Source organism: Lactuca sativa, chromosome 9 (genome assembly GCF_002870075.4).
Source record: "Lactuca sativa cultivar Salinas chromosome 9, Lsat_Salinas_v11, whole genome shotgun sequence".
In the NCBI taxonomy this organism is placed as follows: domain Eukaryota; kingdom Viridiplantae; phylum Streptophyta; class Magnoliopsida; order Asterales; family Asteraceae; genus Lactuca; species Lactuca sativa.
Window position 1 is genome coordinate 54,973,347 of NC_056631.2, and position 19,857 is coordinate 54,993,203.

At 40.6% G+C, this 19,857-nt stretch overlaps 1 protein-coding gene across 1 annotated transcript; it reads left to right on the top strand.

Annotated features, from left to right (window-relative positions):
- The first annotated feature begins 3,822 nt into the window (after window positions 1-3,822).
- LOC128128955 (uncharacterized) lies at window positions 3,823-17,793 on the top strand. The gene is made up of 3 exons (XM_052767688.1): window positions 3,823-3,985; window positions 4,056-4,642; window positions 17,644-17,793. Exons 1-3 carry the CDS (start codon window positions 3,943-3,945, stop codon window positions 17,791-17,793), a joined length of 780 nt encoding a protein of 259 aa, XP_052623648.1. The 5' UTR covers window positions 3,823-3,942.
- The last annotated feature ends 2,064 nt before the right edge of the window (window positions 17,794-19,857 follow it).

Sequence of the window (19,857 nt, forward strand, 5' to 3'; positions counted from 1 at the left end):
TAAACCACCTTATGAGCCCCCAAACTCGTCCCCTTCACCCTCAGAGCATCATTTAGCAAACCCTAATCGTTTCCTTGGTTATTTGTGCATTTCTTGTGTGAATCTTGAAGTTTTGAAAAGAAGAAGGAGGCTAGATCCAAAGGAGAAGAAGAAGATCCAAGGTCTTGCTCCCATTTCAGAGTTCATTGAGGTATTAGCCGAATTTCTTCAGTTTCTATGATTGATTTCTCTTTAGCAAGCATATTTAGACTCTTTTAGCCATTTCTTAGCTTGTTCTTGGTAGAGGGATCACATTAGATTGATTAGCCTTCAGATCTAGCCATGTTTCAGTTCCAAAATCGCAGATCTATCACCTTTATGGAGCCATTTTGCATGATAACCCTAGATCTACTCTTCTAAGTGCCTTTTTAGCCTTTATCTCCTTTTTCATGTGGATGTACACGTAAAGTTGGAAACTTTACGTGGTAAATCAGCCTTAGGAACTCAGATCTATAATTTGTATGCGGTGGTGTTGAGCAGAATCGAGTTTTTAGGATCTGCATGCATGTGACTCGGCGAGTCCGGTCGCGAGTCCCCGATCTTTACCCCCTTTGAGTGATTCCGAGTGGTGGTCAGTGAGCAGTAGGATGGACTCAGTGAGTCAGAGGGTGGACTCAGTAATGTTGGGACTCGACGAGTTGTTCATACAACTCGGCGAGTCCAAGGCAATCTTCTTAGATCGAAGAACAACTCGTCGAGTTGTTCATATGACTCGGCGAGTCGGATGAAGATTGTCTGAGTTCTTGGATTGAGAGGGTACTCGTCGAGTCGATGCCATACTCGACGAGTAGCCACGAGTAGGGTTGAGAAGTGAGACTAGAGACTCGGCGAGTTGGCGGCCCAACTCGGCGAGTCAGGTCAACTGTGGGTTGACTTTGACCGAGAGAGTTGACTTTGACCAAGGGTAAAAGAGTCATTTTACCCCAGTGCAGTGTTTAGCATTTGATTGAGTGTGTTTATGGACTTGTAGCCGGGGAGATACCGGAGCAGCAGCAGTTAGCTTCCAGAGCCATTCACACAGCAGCCAGTTTACGAGGTGAGTTTCCCTTCAGTAGGAACGGGTCTAAGGCCACAATGCCGGCCCGTTCAGTTAGCCGTAGTTTCTGGACTTCGGTCCAATTCAATAGCTAGTATGTTTGACGCCTCCGTGGCTCAGACAGGATTTATGTGTTATGCTAGTTGATATGTTTATGCTATGTTCAGTCAGCTTCGGACTTCGGTCCGATGTAGGGGACAGAGGTCCCAGTCAGCTTCTGACTTCGGTCCGATGTAGGGGACGGAGGTCCCAGTCAGATTCGGACTTCGGTCTGATGTAGGGGACAGAGGCCCCAGTCAGCTTCGGACTTCGGTCCGATGTAGGGGGCAAGGCCCCAGTTAGCCCGGACTTCGGTCCGATGCAGTGGGCAAGGCCCAGTATGTGCTTATATGTTATTATGTGGTATATGGTAGTTTGGGGGAGCTCACTAAGCTTCATGCTTATAGTTTCAGTTTTGGTTTCAGGTACTTCCGCAAGCAAAGGGAAGAGCTCGGGATGATGGCATCGCACACACCACAGCTTCAGTTTTGTCCTAGGAGTTGATTTAGTTTTCTTGATATGTTTGGATACAGTTGTGATACAGTTTTTCTCACAGTATTTTATTATGGTTTTTGAAACACGCGGCATATGGTTTTATTATGTGATACTCAGTCTCATGGGTTTTGTTATAATAAAAATCGAAATTTTTGGGTGGTATTTTTGGGTTGTTTCAAGTTGGTATCAAAGCCCTGGTTTAAGGGATTCGGATACACCTCCGGGTGCAACTGAACTCAAACTAAGGGAAAAGATAAAAATATTTTCAAAAAGAAAATGTTTTCGAATGAAATTTTGAAAAGCAATTAGAAAGAAAAGAATTTTTAAACAAGATAAGGGTGTGGTGCATGCGATCAGCCGAGCTCAAGTAAGTACTCCCAAATTACCAATACAAGTTTTATTATTATGATTAATTGTTCCAGTTTTAGTAGAACAACATGCTAGTATAGGACTAAGGATCTAGGAGGATGCCTTATGTGCCTGCTATATGTGTTACAGCTTTATGAAAATTGCATGCTAGTATTGAGTAGACAGCAGTAGGATAGCCTGTTTAGGTTATGCCTGGTAGCGCGAGCTTAGCATTGTATGCTAGTGTAGTTTCTCGTTATGAGAATAGTTTTGCCTGAGTATGTTTCCTTTATCCAAATGCTGCTTGCTTTGTGCTTTGTGGGACTCTGAGTGGTGGGAGTTAGCCATTAGGTGAATACGTCACATCACATGTTAGCAGGGTTGAATAATCTCAGAGTGCTGGATTTGGCCCTATTGCGCAGCTCTTGTCTGAGTCCAACCGTTGTAGGGACGAGTCTTTTACTCGAAGGATTATCCAAGCCTCATTGCATGTGATGGTATTCAGGTGGTGGCTAATTAACATTACAAGGAGGCCTTCAGCAGCTGAGGACTGGTTTGAGTGGAGTCATAGATTTCCCTAGGGCAAGCCTAGGATGAGAGTAGCAGAGATCAGTAGTAGTAGAACTGACTTGGTGGAGTCAAGGCAGTTCTTGAGGAAAGTACGGATAGATGTGGAAGGTAGTATGGGCCCGTACTACTGAAAGCAGAGGATCCGTACTCGAATCAAGGAAGGCCGAGACAAGACCAGGAAGCTAGTAGTAGTATTAATGATCCCTTGAGGTATTTCAGTTTTCTGATGTTGCTATGATGTGTTTCAAATGGTGGTTTTGTGTCCGAGGACAGCAGCCGGCAGTGGAGGTGCCGGGGAGGGATCAGGATCAGGCTCGGGGGACGATCGCATGGATGAGCAGACCAGAGAGTTTCTTTCTTCAGAGATTACTCGTATCATTTTAGAGCAGACTCATGTGATCTTCGGTTCGATCAAGGAGGGTATCCTAGAGCTGATGGATGAGAGGTTGGGCACCTTCCGTGCCGAGGTGGCGGCCATGATGGGGTCGTGCACACTTACGTTCAGGGAGTTCAGGGCATGTGGAGCTCCAGACTATCACGGGGCGTGGGACCCCATAGCGAGTAGTAGATGGTTGGCGGATGTAGCCAACGCGTTCCGCACTAGCAGGTGTCCCGAGGGGGACAAGGTCAGATTGGCATCCTGTCTTCTGAAGGACAGGGCACGGGATTGGTGAGAGGAGGTCGGACATACCATTGGAGATGATGCAGCGTTGGATGCCATGACCTGGGCTGATTTCTCTACCAGGTTCAGGGCGGAGTTTGCACCAGTCATTGAGGTGCAGCAGTTAGCCAGAGAGTTTCAGGACCTCACCCAGACTACAGAGACCGTGGCGAAGATCACCGCCAAGTTCAGGGAGAGGGCTCTTTTTGTTCCTCTGTATGTAGCCGATGAGGAGATGAAGAAGGCCCGTTATCATGAGATGTTGCGGAGCGATATTCGCCAGTTTGTGAGCCGGTCCAGCTGTAAAACGTTGGACGACATGATTGCTAGGGCTTGAGAGAGGGAGATTGATCTCGAGATGGAGAAGAAGAGGAAACCGGAGACGGTTTCGGGTTCAGGAGGTTCGGGCAAAAAGCCCAAGGTTTCAGATCACAGATCTAGGATTCAGCCGAGCCACAACCGATGTGGCAGGTGTGGGAAGATGCACGATGGTGTGTGCAAGGCAGGGAGTTCCGGCTGCTTCAAGTGCGGTCGGACTGGGCATTTGAGCAGGGATTGTACGGCCCCTGCTACTGTCGTTGAAGCATCAGATCTGATTTGCTTTCATTGCAATCAGAGGGGACATATAAAGTCCCAGTGTCCGAGTTTAGCTGCAGTAGGGAAGGTGGCTGCACCTGCCCCTGCTACTTTGAGGATTACAGATGGCCGGCAGGGCCGAGCCGAGGCGCCAGTGGCGAAGAGTAGGGTGTTTCAGATGACAGCAGAGGAGGCGCGAGCGACTCCTGATGTGGTGACGGGTATGTATCTTCCCTTCATCTTTATATTATTATTGATTGATTATTGCTTATGATTGTATGTTTTATATAGGGTCGTTCTCTGTGAACGACATTTCTGCTATGGTATTATTCGATTCGGGGGCTACCCGATCATTTGTATCGCTTGCGCTTAGCAAGAGATTTAGCAGAGCTCCAGGGGAGCTGGATTGTCCACTAGGGGTTGAGATAGCAGATGACAGGACCGTGAGGGTCGCCAGAGTGCATAGAGGGTGTTCTCTTCAGTTGTTTGACGAGCAGTTTTCGGTGGACCTGGTTCCTATTCCCCTGCGAGGGAATAAGGTTATTGTAGGCATGGATTGGCTAAGCCCCAACGGGGCGGTGATTGATTGTGAGCTTCAGCTAGTGAGGGTTCGCACTCCCAGTGGGGGAGAGTTAGTGATTCAGGGCGAGAGGCCACAACGCGGACCGACCTTTTGTTCCGCCGCAAGGGCGAGGCGCTATTTTCAGCAGGGTTGCGCTGGTTATGTAGCTTATGTCTTGGATGCCCGGGAGAAGGGCAAGACGACAATTGATGATGTTCCGATAGTGCGAGACTTTCCGGATGTATTTCCCGAGGATTTACCGGGAATACCTCCTGAGAGGCAGGTTGAGTTTGGGATCGACCTGATTCCTGGTGCGGCTTCGATAGCCAAGGCACCGTATCGCCTAGCTCCCCCTGAGATGCAGGAGTTGTCTACGCAGCTGCAGGAGCTGCTAGACAAGGGTTTCATTCGGCCGAGCAGTTTGCCTTAGGGAGCGCCGATCCTGTTTGTGAGGAAGAAGGATGGGTCGCATCGTATGTGTATAGATTACCGGGAGTTGAATAAGGTAACGGTGAAGAACCGTTACCCACTTCCGAGGATAGATGATTTGTTTGACCAGCTTCAGGGAGCGTCTTGGTTCTCCAAGATCGATCTACGCTCCGGGTATCATCAGATGCGGGTTACGGATGAGGATGTGCAGAAGACTGCTTTTAGGACCAGGTATGGTCATTATGAGTTTGTGGTGATGCCATTTGGGCTCACCAATGCCCCAGCCGCGTTCATGGATCTCATGAATCGTGTGTGCAAGCCGATGCTGGATCGGTCAGTGATAGTATTCATAGATGATATCTTGGTATATTCCAAGACGCAGGAGCAGCACGAGGAGCACCTGAGGGAGGTGCTAGAAGTTTTGAGGAGGGAGAAACTTTTCGCAAAGTTCTCCAAGTGTGAGTTCTGGTTGCGCGAGGTGCAGTTCCTTAGTCACCTCATCAACCAGAAGGGTATTTTGGTGGATCCGGCCAAGATAGAGGCCGTGATGCAGTGGGAGGTCCCGAAGTCTCCATCTAAGATTCGGAGCTTCCTAGGATTAGCCGTGTATTACCGGAGGTTCATTCAGGATTTCTCCAAGATAGCAGTGCCGCTCACCCGACTGACCAAGAAGTCGGTGGTATTTCGTTGGGGGCCTGAGCAGCAGGCAGCATTCGAGACCCTCAGGCAGAGATTGTGCGAGGCTCCGATCCTTACCTTGCCAGAGGGAGTAGAGGACTTCGTAGTCTACTGTGATGCCTCAATCACAGGTATGGGAGCAGTGTTGATGCAGCGAGGCCATGTGATAGCTTACGCCTCGATGCAGTTGAAGCCTCACGAGGCTATCTATCCTACCCATGATTTAGAGCTAGGGGCGGTTGTGTTTGCCCTCAAGATTTGGAGGCATTATCTTTATGGGGTCCGTTGTACTATCTACACGGATCATAAGAGTTTGAGGTACCTTATGGATCAGCCGAGTCTGAACATGAGGCAGAGGAGGTGGTTGGATGTGCTGAAGGATTATGATTGTGAGATCCTTTACCATCCAGGGAAGGCCAACGTGGTGGCCGACGCCCTAAGCCGCAAAGTGTCGGCAGCCCCTATCAGAGATTTGTGTTTGAGGATGACAGTGATTACTCCGTTGTTGGAACGGATTAGGGAGGCTCAGGTTGAGGGCCTCAAGGAGGAGAGGCAAAAGTGTGAGAGGATAGTGGGCTGAGTAGCTTCGTTTGATTATGACAGTCGGGGATTGCTGACACTTCATGGGAGAGTGTGGGTACCGTACTGGGGAGGAGTATGGCAGGTGTTGATGGACGAGGCTCATAAGTCTCGATTTTCTATCCATCCAGGGGCGATGAAGATGTATAGAGATCTTCGACCCGATTATTGGTGGCCCTGCATGAAGCGGGATGTCGCTTGGTATGTTGAGAGGTGCCTGACCTGTAGGAAGGTCAAGGCGGAGCACCAGAGGCCTCACGGCAAGATGCAGCCGTTAGACATTCCCGTGTGAAAATGGGAGGACATCACCATGGATTTTGTCACCAAGCTTCCAGGACCGCACGAGGAGTAGATTCAATATGGGTAGTAGTGGGTCGGTTGACGAAGAGTGCTCATTTTATTCCGATCCAGGAGAGTATATCGGCAGAAAAGTTAGCCGATATCTATGTGCGTGAGATCGTGGCACGTCATGGAGTGCCGGTATCGGTGGTGTCAGACCGAGATGTCCGTTTTACATCCAGATTCTGGAAGCGGTTTCACGACGAGATGGGTACTCGTCTTCATTTCAGCACCGCTTTTCACCCTCAGACGGACGAGCAGAGCGAGAGGACGATTCAGACTCTCGAGGACATGCTCAGGGCATGTGTTCTAGACTTCGGTGGCAATTGGGATACGTATCTTATGTTAGCGGAATTTTCGTATAACAACAGTTATCATGCGAGCATTGATCGACCTCCCTTTGAGATGCTTTACGGGAGGAAGTGTAGGACCCCGATTTGTTGGGGCAAGGTCAGTCAGCGAGTCGTTGGGAGCACAGAGGTGGTGCTCAAGACGACCGAGTTGATTCAGCAGGTCCGTAGTAGACTGCAGACTACGCAGAGTCGGCAGAAGAGCTACGCCGACAGGAGGCGTTCAGACTTGGAGTTCCGGGTGGGCGATATGGTCCTCCAGAAGGTCTCACCCTGGAAGGGTGTCATCAGGTTTCGGAAGAGGGGCAAGTTGGGCCCTAGGTTCATTGGTCCTTTTAGGGTGTTGGCCCGAGTGGGTCGGGTTGCTTATCGGTTGGATCTTCCTGTAGAGCTTAGCCAGATCCACAACACTTTCCATGTGTCTCAGTTGAGGAAGTGTTTGGTGGATGAGTCAGCAGTTGTTCCCTTAGAGGATATTCAGGTTGATAGCAGCCTGAATTATATTGAGAGGCTGGTCGCGATTCTGGACCGGAAGACAAAGACCTTGAGGAACAAGGCAATTCAGTTAGTGAAGGTGCAGTGGCAGCACCGAAAGGGGTCTGAGTGGACGTGGGAGGCTGAGGAAGAAATGAGAGAGCACTACCCGGAGTTATTTGCAGATTCAGCCGTAGCAGACTTCGAGGAAGAAGTCTGAGACAAGTGGGGGAGAATTGTAATGCCCCATTCCTGGTACGTTGCTTCTGTGGCATTTATTTAGAAGTTTTTGAGAGGGACTCGGCGAGTCTATGGCCCGACTCGTCGAGTGGGGACGAGATTTCGAGCACGTGTTAGTCGGCGACTCGGCGAGTCCATATTCGGGACTCGGCGAGTCTGCCTGCCAGGTAGAAACCCTAAATCCCCGGGTTTGCACCCTATTTAAACCACCTTATGAGCCCCCAAACTCGTCCCCTTCATCCTCAGAGCATCATTTAGCAAACCCTAATCGTTTCCTTGGTTATTTGTGCATTTCTTGTGTGAATCTTGAAGTTTTGAAGAGAAGAAGGAGGCTAGATCCAAAGGAGAAGAAGAAGATCCAAGGTCTTGCTCCCATTTCAGAGTTCATTGAGGTATTAGCTGAATTCCTTCTGTTTCTATGATTGATTTCTCTTTAGCAAGCATATTTAGCCTCTTTTAGCCATTTCTTAGCTTGTTCTTGGTAGAGGGATCACATTAGATTGATTAGCCTTCGGATCTAGCCATGTTTCAGTTCCAAAATCATAGATCTATCACCTTTATGGAGCCATTTTGCATGATAACCCTAGATCTACTCTTCTAAGTTCCTTTTTAGCCTTTATCTCCTTTTTCATGTGGATGTACACGTAAAGTTGGAAACTTTACGTGGTAAATCAGCCTTAGGAACTCAGATCTATAATTTGTATGCGGTGGTGTTGAGCAGAATTGAGTTTTTAGGATCTGCATGCATGTGACTCGGCAAGTCGTTCTTCGGACTCGGCGAGTCCGGTCGCGAGTCCCCGATCTTTACCCCCTTTGAGTGATTCCGAGTGGTGGTCAGTGAGCAGTAGGATGGACTCAGTGAGTCGGAGGGTGGACTCAGTAATGTTAGGACTCGACGAGTTGTTCATACAACTCGGCGAGTCGAAGGCAATCTTCTTAGATCGAAGAACAACTCGTTGAGTTGTTCATATGACTCGGCGAGTCGGATGAAGATTGTTTGAGTTCTTGGATCGAGAGGGTACTCGTCGAGTCGATGCCATACTCGACGAGTAGCCACGAGTAGGGTTGAGAAGTGAGACTAGAGACTCGGCGAGTTGGCGGCCCAACTCGGCGAGTCAGGTCAACTGTGGGTTGACTTTGACCGAGAGAGTTGACTTTGACCAAGGGTAAAAGAGTCATTTTACCCCAGTGCAGTGTTTAGCATTTGATTGAGTGTGTTTATGGACTTGTAGCCGGGGAGATACCGGAGCAGCAGCAGTTAGCTTCCAGAGCCATTCACACAACAGCCAGTTCACGAGGTGAGTTTCCCTTCAGTAGGAATGGGTCTAAGGCCACAATGCCGGCCCGTTCAGTTAGCCGTAGTTTCTGGACTTCGGTCCAATTCAGTAGCTAGTATGTTTGACGCCTCCGTGGCTCAGACAGGATTTATGTGTTATGCTAGTTGATATGTTTATGCTATGTTCAGTCAGCTTTGGACTTCGGTCCGATGTAGGGGACAGAGGTCCCAGTCAGCTTCTGACTTCGGTCCGATGTAGGGGACGGAGGTCCCAGTCAGCTTCGGACTTCGGTCCGATGTAGGGGATGGAGGCCCCAGTCAGCTTCGGACTTCGGTCCGATGTAGGGGACAGAGCTCCCAGTCAGCTTCGGACTTCGGTCCGATGTAGGGGGCAAGGCCCCAGTTAGCCCGGACTTCGGTCCGATGCAGTGGGCAAGGCCCAGTATGTGCTTATATATTATTATGTGGTATGTGGTAGTGTGGGGGAGCTCACTAAGCTTCGTGCTTCCAGTTTCAGTTTTGGTTTCAGGTACTTCCGCAAGCAAAGGGAAGAGCTCGGGATGATGGCATCGCACACACCACAACTTCAGTTTTGTCCTGGGAGTTGATTTAGTTTTCTTGATATGTTTGGATACAGTTGTGATACAGTTTTTCTCACAGTATTTTATTATGGTTTTTGAAACACGCAGCATATGGTTTTATTATGTGATACTCAGTCTCATGGGTTTTGTTATAATAAAAATCGAAATTTTTGGGTGGTATTTTTGGGTTGTTTCACTATCGATGAGATCTTCGATTCTCGTTTAGATTGTTTTGGCTAGAAATCACTCGGTCTCATATTCGAACTTTGCGTTGCATACCGCTACGTCGAAACTTCGAAAAATCATAACTTCCTCATACGAAGTCAAATTTAGACGTTCTTCTTATGCACGCTCTCGGTTTAACGTATTCTACGACTTTCGTGTAGATCACTAAGGCTAAATATCGCTCTATCGTAAACTCACTATTTACGTCATGCACTGTTGTACCGGTTCTGTCGCGAAACTTTGACAGGTCATAACTCATTTGTTATAACTCGGATTTCGGAATTCTTTATATTTCGGAATCCTCGTAACGTCCTCTACAACTTCATGTATAGATATCAGGCTTATCTAATATTTTATTATTACGCTTACTTTTATTCTTAATTCATTTAAGCCACATAATTAAGCATAAAACACATAATACTCAAATAATACATTTCTATTATTTCAAAATGAGTTACAAAGGTTAACATAGACTATTACATCAACTAGGCGAATGCCTGCGCGTTGCGCAGAAGTAACTATATAGTTGAAGTCGTTACAAATATATGTTTTTTAAATATAACAATAGCGTTGTTGTTAAATTTGATATAATAATCTTTATACTAAATTGATATAATATATTGATTATTTTGAATTATATGATAATATATATACATCTATTATAACTTCATAATCTCAATCGTTTGAATGACTTCTACCCATGACTTACACATGAATAAAATTAAATATAATATATAATTTAATGTTATTTATAGTTGTTATTGTCAATTAATTTTTAAAAATTTATTTGCTTAATGTTTTAATTTCTATCATTATAATTATTTAAAACATCAAACATTATTTTTTTAAAGGTAAGAATATAATCATTTATATAGAGTTATTTTTAACTATTGTTATTAAAAGTTAGTTTAAACTACTTATTTGGAAAACTTTTAAGAATTATAAATATATATTTAGGAAATATTTCGGTTAATCTGATATTACAATTTAGTTTTTGCATTTATGACTACAATTTATCACTATTAACTATTTACAAAATATTCTTTGGTTATTCAAGTGGAATTGAAATTTATATTTAAGTTAACATTGTAATGCGCAGAAACACCTGTATAGCTGAAGTTTTTATAAAAATATGTTTTTTTTATATAACAGTAACGTTGTTATTAAATTTGATATAATAGTTTGTATACTAAATTCAAATAATATATTGATTATTTTGAATTATATGATAATATATACATCTATTATAACTTCATAATCTCAAACGTTTGAATGAATTCTACTCGTGAGTTACACATGAATAAATTTAAATTTAATATATGGTTTAATGTTATTTATATTTGTTATTATTGTTAACAAATTTTTTAAAATTGATTTGCTTAATGTTTTAAATTCCATCATTATAATTATTTAAAACATCAAACATTATTTTTTGATTTTAAATGTAACAATATAATCATTGATATAGAGTTATTTTTAACTATTGTTATTATAAGTTATTTTAAGCTACTCATTTGAGAACTTTTAACCATTATAAAAATATGTTTAGTAATATTTTAGTGAAATTAAGATTGCAATTTAGTTTTAACATTTATCACTACAAATTATCACTTTTAACTATTTATAAAATATTTTTTTTGATTTTTAAATGGAACTGAAATTTATATTTATGTTGACATTGTAATGTTATATTTTAGTTAACAATTTAAGCATTTTATCCAAAATATTCAAAGGTTGTAGCTTTAAACTGATAATGGTTTACATATAACAATATATTAAATCTAATAAATTAAGTATAATATGTTAAAAGTTAAAGACATAATTTTGTAAGTAGAAGTAAATATATTATTTAAAAATTAAAATTTAGTTGACTTATGATTACACTTTAGGTTTGATATTTATTTAACCTTATTAACCAACTTATAATCATTATTAGAAAGACACTACAATTTATCACTTTTAACTATTTACAATATATTATTTGGGTTGTTTAAGTTAACCTAAAATTTATATTTATGTTGACCCTATATTGTCATATTTAAATTAATAATTTAAATGTTTTATAAAAACTGTTCCAGAATTATATCTTTAAAATGATAATGATTTACATCCAACAATATATTAAAACTAATAAATTAAGTATAATATGTTAAAAGTTAAAAAACATAACTTTATAAGTAGAAGTAATGATATTATTTTAATATTGAATTTAACTTATATATGACTATACTTTAGATTTGATATTTGTTTAACTTAATTAACAAAATTATAAATATTATTAGAAAGAAATTGAAAAGTTATGGGGGTTTCAAATGAATGTGGTGAAAGGAAAAATGTTTCTTTTATAAGTATATAATGATATTAATGTCTAGCCTAGAAACAAGGACGTTACAAATTTGAACTAAAATTTTTATTTAAGTTGATCCTGTAAAGTTATATTTAAATTAACAATTTAAGTATTTTATATAAATTGATTAAAAGTTGTGGCTTTAAAATGATAATGGTTTACATACAGCAACATATTAGACCTACTAAATTAACTATAATATGTTAAAAATTAAAAACATAAATTTATAAGCAGAAGAAAATATATTCTTTTAATATTGAAATTTAGTTTATATATGATTACACTTTAGGTTTTATATTTATTTAACCTTATTAAACAATTTATTATTATTATTAAAAAGAAATTAAAAAGTAATGAAAGTTTCAAATGAATATTGTTAAAGGAAAAATAAATGAGAGTTTCAATTGAATGTGATGAAAGAAAAATGTTTCTTTTATAAGTATATAATGATGACATGATCTTATTGAATTTCAAATAACATCACTCTGTTATAAAAAAAATTATTAGATGCTATGATATTATCCACCAATCAATACTTCACACATACGAAGATGAGACCAATCATTCTTCGATTGTTGATATTGTGGAATTTTTAACTACGTTTGCACATTATTTATTTTTTATTTATTTATAACTTATAATTTATATACATGGGACTTAGAGAGGCACAAAGTGAACAGTTGAATATGTCTATTTTTTTATTATATATTCTATATATTTTTATTTAAAAATAAATATTTATAATAACGATAAGAGCCTTTTTTCTAGTTCGTCATGGGCCTTTGAGAATATTTAATTCCTCAAGACCAATCATGTTTATATATAATTAAATACAAGGTTTTCGGTTCAGTTTATAATGGAATGATTTTTATATAAAACCATAACCAAACCATTACTTATCAGTTAACAAAAAAAACAAAAACGAACAATTGGTTTCAAAAACGATTCAGTTATTATGAATTTGTTTTAACGGTTAAATCGTTTGTGATTTGGTTTTTCGGTTATCATGTCCACCCTTACTTTTTAGTAAACATGTGGACCAATTTTGCAATTTACTCTTTGGTTTTAGATTAAATTTAGACAAAATTGCAAAAATGGTATATGTGGTTTGCCGAAAATTAACATTTTTGTCCAAAAAGTTTTGGACGAACACCATCGGTCCAAAACAATGATTTGTTTGCAAGTTTGGTCCAAAAATAATTTTTTATAACGATGGATTTGCCCTTATTAATATGACTTTTTTTTTTCTTCTAATTTTCCAAGTTTGAAAAGAACATAAAGAATAGAAATAAAAATAAAACTCACCCATACACCATACCCACTCACTATCTCTTTAACATACATACTACTTTTCTCTCTCTCTCTCTCTCTCTACATTTTGTCACTAGAACCTATTGCCACCTACCGAAAACCACTGATACCAGCCGGAAACAACCACTATCTTTTTGAAGCCACCGCTACCTACTAGAAACCAATGTTATCTTCTGAACACCGTTATCACAAGCACCATTCTTGCTATCAACCACCTCCAAAACCTTCATTATATATGCATTTCGTCTTTCTTTTTCTCCACTGTCCTTCTCTTTCTCTGATGTCGCTTACCAGATATCACCGCCAAAACCACCATTCTTTATCCACTTTGTTTTTTGTCTGTAAATCTTGAGCACCATCGCTTACCTTTTCCTACGTCGCCTACCAGAAACCTCAACCTGCCATCGGAACAAGGGTTTTCAGATCTGGAACGAGGGTTCTCTGGCGTCGTTTGAATATTGGTCAATCTCGCTTTGAAGATTTTGCCATCGCAAACTTAATGTTAATCCATCCTTCGTTGTCGTCGCCCTTCGTCGCTGATCTGGAACGTCGCTGTCGTCAGTGAGATCTCCAGCAACAAAGTCCTCACCGCCCTTCTTTTTCATCGTCGGTGTCATCTCGTTCAGACGAACGCCCAACGATTCTCTCAACAGAATTTTAATTCGGTGGTGAAATGTGTGTCACCGAAGATGGTGCCCTATCATTATGGTCGTCGTTGGTACCCTATTGTTGTCGTCGTAAATGTGCAGATCCGACGAAAGATCCGACATGAAAATGGTGGTGCTCTGAAAAAAGACTTGGTGACCGTTGTTCGTGGTGGTCCACCAACCAATGAAGAGAGAGAGAGGGAGAGGCATGTATGTTGAAAGGGAGATGATAGGTTGGATGGGTTAGTAGAAAGTGGGTTGATGGTTGAAATTTTCTTTTTTATTTACATAAAAAAATTGAAGTAAATAAATAAACTGAAAAAAAAGTTTATAGAAACACTTTTTATTTTAAAATAATTCAAAAAAAAAAAAATTGGACCAAACTTACAATAAAATCAATATTTTTGTCATATTATTCTAGTCCAAAACATTTGGACCAATTTTTAGTTAAACACAAATATTTTTCGTACAATTTTGTCTTGTATTTATTCGTTAGAGAATATAGACATCCAAAATAACATCAATAGGCAATCCACCAATAACATCTCATAGCTATCCCTTGATGCTTTTCTTTTTACAGAGATATAATTCCATTTTAAAATTTTTGCCTTCACTATTTATAGATTTATGTTTGGTCAAAAAATAAAGTCGGGTTATAATTGTTTTTGGTGTTTTCCGGCCATTTATTGATGCAAGTAAAAGAAATTGAAAGTTAGGTGACATATTTAGTAAGCTTTTAACCGTTTCAATAATTATATGTAGTTATGGACACCGAAGTCTATAAAAAATCAAGTTATAATTCCCAAAGTCATATTATGGCTGCCAAATTTAAGATACATGTATAGTATCTAATAAAAGTTTGGTCATAATTATAACCGCCAATTTAACATACATTTATACTATCATATAAAAGAGAAATTGAATTCGTTTCCATTTTGTTTTGGAGCTTTTTTTCTATAAATCAATAAAAGAAGGGAAAGAAAAATATTGACAAAAAAAAAAGTGGGGAAAAAATATTTTCCTTATTCTGTATTCTCTAGTTCAAAGGAAATGAAAAGGAAATTTAAGTTTTTGTGTTTCAAAAGAAAAGAAAACTAAAAAATTTACATTCTCTTCACTTTCTTCCCGAATCCGTCCAATTTAGGCAGAAAATTTGGAAATAAAATATGGTTTAAAAATCTTTTCCTTCCCCTCACTTTCATTCCATCAATTAAACTCCGGAACATGATTTTCCTACGACATCCCTTACATTCCCTCCTTATTCATTCATATCCCTCCTTAAGTAGAACTTCGAGAACAAAACATTCATATAGGTAGGAAAATAAGTAGAAAAAAAATATAATATAATATTTAATTTCTCCTTATAAAAATAGTGGGATACTTTAGTTAAAGGTGGCAATATTATAAAACTCTTAGTATGATATACTAGTTTAACTCGATGAATCATTCCAGCATTCATATTGATCTTTTATATATATATATATATATATATATATATATATATATATATATATATATATATATATATATATATATATATATATATATATATATATATATATATATATATATATATATATATATATATATATATATACTACACACACCCACGGTAAAGCTTGGGTAAGCCAAAAGTTGTAGCGGTTATGTATATAATTCCTACTTATGACTTAAACGTAAGAAACTCATTACTATTCTATGAGTTACAACATTCTCCCTTATTCCCTTATTGATTAGATTTACAATGAATCATAATTGTACTTCTTCATCTTGTATCTTTAGATAATACATCAAACATTCGCCTCGTTAAAAACATTGTCAGAGAAATCCCCATGGAACAAAAACTCTAGTCAAAGGATAAAAGAGTACGATCTGGATGTCTTGAGTGAATTGTAGGGTCGGCCCATGGACCTGAGCAAGTTGGGAAACCGTCTCGAGCCCCTATTTTATAAATGTTATTGGGTTATATTAGTGACAACCCATTAAGTTTAAGTCTAATGGACTAGTTCTTGACCAATATTATAATAATTAATCAGGCGCCAATCCAAAATGAGAGAGCGTGTAACACCGTAAATTTTCAAACCAATTTTTCATTTTAAAATCACATAATTCTCATAACACATTTCACAAAAATCTCATGTATTTAATTTACAAAACGCAACTCCATAATTGTCGATTAATAATCCAGGTTCCTCGAAACATAACTCTTTCTCTGGTATATACAATCAAGTCGGCGCCTTCCCGTGATCCTGAGAAGAATCTGAAACACATATAACATAACACGGTAAGCACAAAGCTTAATGAGTTACCCAAAATACCACATACACAAATAATAATCCTCTCATGGCTATAACTCGGCATGGACCCTCCGGTCTCATACGTCTCGGTGTGGACCTTTCGTTCGTGTGTCTCAGTGAGGACCCTCTGGTCTCACAGCTCGGTTTTGGACCCTCCGGTCCTGTCTCAATGGAACCCTCCAGTCCCACAACTCAGTTTGGACCCTCTGGTCCTATCTCATTAAAGCACAGAACATAACATATATATCACACAGAAAAATGGATAATATGATGCAACTCAAATAATCACTAAAGACCCTCCGGTCACTCATAGATACCACTCATGGTAAGTATAGTGAGAAGACTCACCCTTGATGATGAACAACTCCTATAAATGATGTTGCTGCACACCAGCCTCTAACATTGTGCCAAACCCGCAGTTAACCGAATTAGGATCTAAGACCATACCCTCACTCATTAGGTCTAAAGTGTAACATCCTAAGCTCAGAAGCAAGAAGTTGAAGAGTGTTATCTGAAAAATTAAGGAAGGGACTCGACGAGTAGGCCTTTTGACTCGTTGAGTCGAAGCGAGTGTCGGGCACGTGTTTAAGTGGCCTGACTCGCCGAGTCGGCAGCTGGACTCGACGAGTCAGTGCTGGAAGAGGAAAACCCTAATCTTAGGGTTTTCACCCTATTTAAAGGACTTAATGTCCTCCCCTCAGCCCCCTTAGCACCCTTTGAGATCCAGAAACCCTAAATTCGTGTGTGAGAGTCCTTGGGAAGCAAATTGGAGCTTGGATAAGTGATTTGTGAAGAGATTTTGAAGATCAAGAAGCTTGGATCAAGGAGATTTGTGGAGATTCGGTTTATTCTTTAGTGGGAGGTCATTTTGGAGGTAATGAACCGTTATCCTTGGCCTTCTCCTTTCTAGATCCATCTTTCATGGAGTTTTAGGGTTTGTTTGGAGATAATATGATGAGATCTTGGTGCATGAGTTAGATCTGGAGTTGAAACTCCAGCTCTGAGTTCTATTTGGATCAAATATGCAGAAAGCCCTTTTAGTTGCTATGCAAAAGCTATTCCCCATGAGATATGTTCCTTTCTATCTTGGTTTTGGAATTATGGGACACGAAGCACGTAAAGGTAGCACCTTTATGTTGCTAATGCACTCTAGGGACCCAAATCTATTGTTTGGAGAAAAGGAGTAGCTCTATATCTTTTGAATATTGTAACATCCGAGAATTTAGATGTATCTATTTAACCCTTCTTCTCCAAGTTGTTAAGTTTAGTTCATAAAAGAAGAGTGTGGCAGGCGAGTACACTGGGCGTACTGAGGAGTACGCTGCGAGTGCTCGTGTGATGATTTTGGACGTGAACGCTGCTAGGTACGTTAGGCGTACCAAAGATTACGTTGGGCATAGTCGGCCTAGATGTAAAACCCTAAATGAGACTTGTGCACTATATAAGGAATGCTATGGCCTTATCCTCAGCTACCATTTCACAGAGAGAAACCCTAAGAGAGCATCGTCATCGTTCTAAAGTGGTGTGTAAGTGTTTTGAGCTAGAAAGAGCCTTTGTGTGATGGTGAAGAAGAAGAGCAGGTCTTTGTGGAGGTTAGAAGTTGCAGTACAAGTTTGGATTTGAGTTCTTCAAAGGGTGGAGCTTCTTCTAGAGGTAAAAAGCTTAGAGCTTTCCTTATCATGTTTGTGTTGTGATTGATGGACCAACGTTTAGGGTTTTTGGTCCCAAGATGGAGGCTTTATAAGCAAATGGCCTCCATAAGCTAGAATCTGCCTTATTTCAGTGTATTGAGTGGCTAATATGTGTTTTATGTGGGGAACTCACTAAGCTTCGTGCTTACAGTGTTATGTGTTATGTGTTTCAGGTTTTCAGGTTAGCAGGACGACACCGGCTTGATTGTACACACCAGAGGAAGAGCTTTGTTTTGAGGATCCTGGATTATTAGTTATTCAAATATGGAGTTATGTTTAGAAAACTGAATAAAAAAGATTGTTTTACAAAGTGTTATAAGTTTATGCATTTTAAAAATGAAAAATTTGTTTTAAATTTTCACATCGTCACAAGTTGGTATCAGAGCCTTGGTTTGAGGGATTCGGATGCACCTTCGGGTATATTTGGACTCAAACTGAGGAATGGAGGAAAATTTTCAAAATAAATGATTTTTCTAAAACGAGCAAGAGTTTCTAAGAGAAAACGAGAAAGAGCAGTGTGTACAATCAGCTAGAGCCCGAACAGTGATTTTCCAAAATACCCCTACCTTATGTTTTATGAGATATTATGAGATATTATGCATGCTAGAGATAGGCTAGGTATTTCATATATTAGGACTAGAGTGACCTGATTTGTGATGCCTTAGCCTAGGAGTTGCTGTTATCTGTGATGCGCTTTCGAGTATGTGATGAGTAAGAGTATCCAACGGGAATCCTTGTAGAGAGGGATTTGAGTAGAGCTAGTGGAGTTATCACCTAGAGTAGGTTATATGTGTTTATCCGACGCTCGGATGTTGCTTGCTTCATGCTTTGTGGAACTCCCGATGATGGGAGTCATCTACCAAGTGAATGTGACGATATTCAGGAGGTAGATGACTGGCATCATAAGGAGTTTCTCAGCAGCTGATGGCGGAGAAGTGTGAGAACCTAGGAAGAGGCATCATAAGGAGTTTCTCAGCAGCTGATGGCGGAGAAGTGCGAGAACCTAGGAAGAGCCTAGGAAGTGACCTTAGTCAGATAAGTACGCTGACAGAGTAGAGCATTTTGTTGGGGAGCAAGCACGCGTGTTGAGATTGGTGATGAGAAGGTTGAGCAGCTACTTAGGGAATCTGGGATGGTCCGTGTAGAGAGTATGGGTAGATGTGGCAGGTAGTATGGGCGCGTACTACTAAAAGCAGAGGACCCATACTTGATGCAGGGAGTATTCCAGAGGTTCTAAGTAGCAGATCGAGAGGTGACGTCATGGTTCGAGTACCGTGATTGGTGGCAAATTGAGAGGCGATGTCATGGTTCGAGTACCATGATTGGTGGTAAATTAAGAGGAGATATCGTGTTTCGAGTACCATGATTGGTGGCAGATTGAGAGGAGATATCTTGGTTCGAGTACTATGATATGTGGCGGCCAGTGCTTCTGGTTTTACCGGTTATTCCTCAGAGATTATCTAGACCAAGGTCGGATGTGAAAGAGTATGGGTCCAGAAGGCCAATATGAATGAGTTTTAGTGGAGCATCCCTTGATAGGGGAATCGAGTTAGCTCCGAGGGATTGTTGGTGATATGCCAGTAGAGTCGCAAGACTCAGAGTTGAGTAGGGTCAGTGCATTATGGAAGAATACGGTCTGAGCTGGGCAACTGACCGATAGTAGAGATGTCACCTTTTGTGACCCGAGCGGTGCTATTTCCGTTCCCTGAGGGAGATGTAAGAGGTGTTGAGATTTCGGTTTCTGAGTTGGGGGTGAGCCCTGTGGGATCGCACTGATGGTGATCTTCAAACTGAGTATCTGGCAGTAGGTCTGTCGCGAGGGAATAATATAGCTTGAGTAGGCCAGGGCCTTGGTTCGGGAGGTGCAGCGGGATGCAAGGAACTATTGGGCAGTAATCAACAGAGTTCAGGGGTGATTCGATCTTCAGTAGAGTTGTAGTGTTTACTTGAGGGAAAGCGAACGGCATAACTTGTGCGTCACTAAGAGTTGAGACAATTATTATAAAATGGGAAATCGATGAGACCTTCTGGGTATGGAATGGGTGAACTTGAGGTTCATCTATTGGG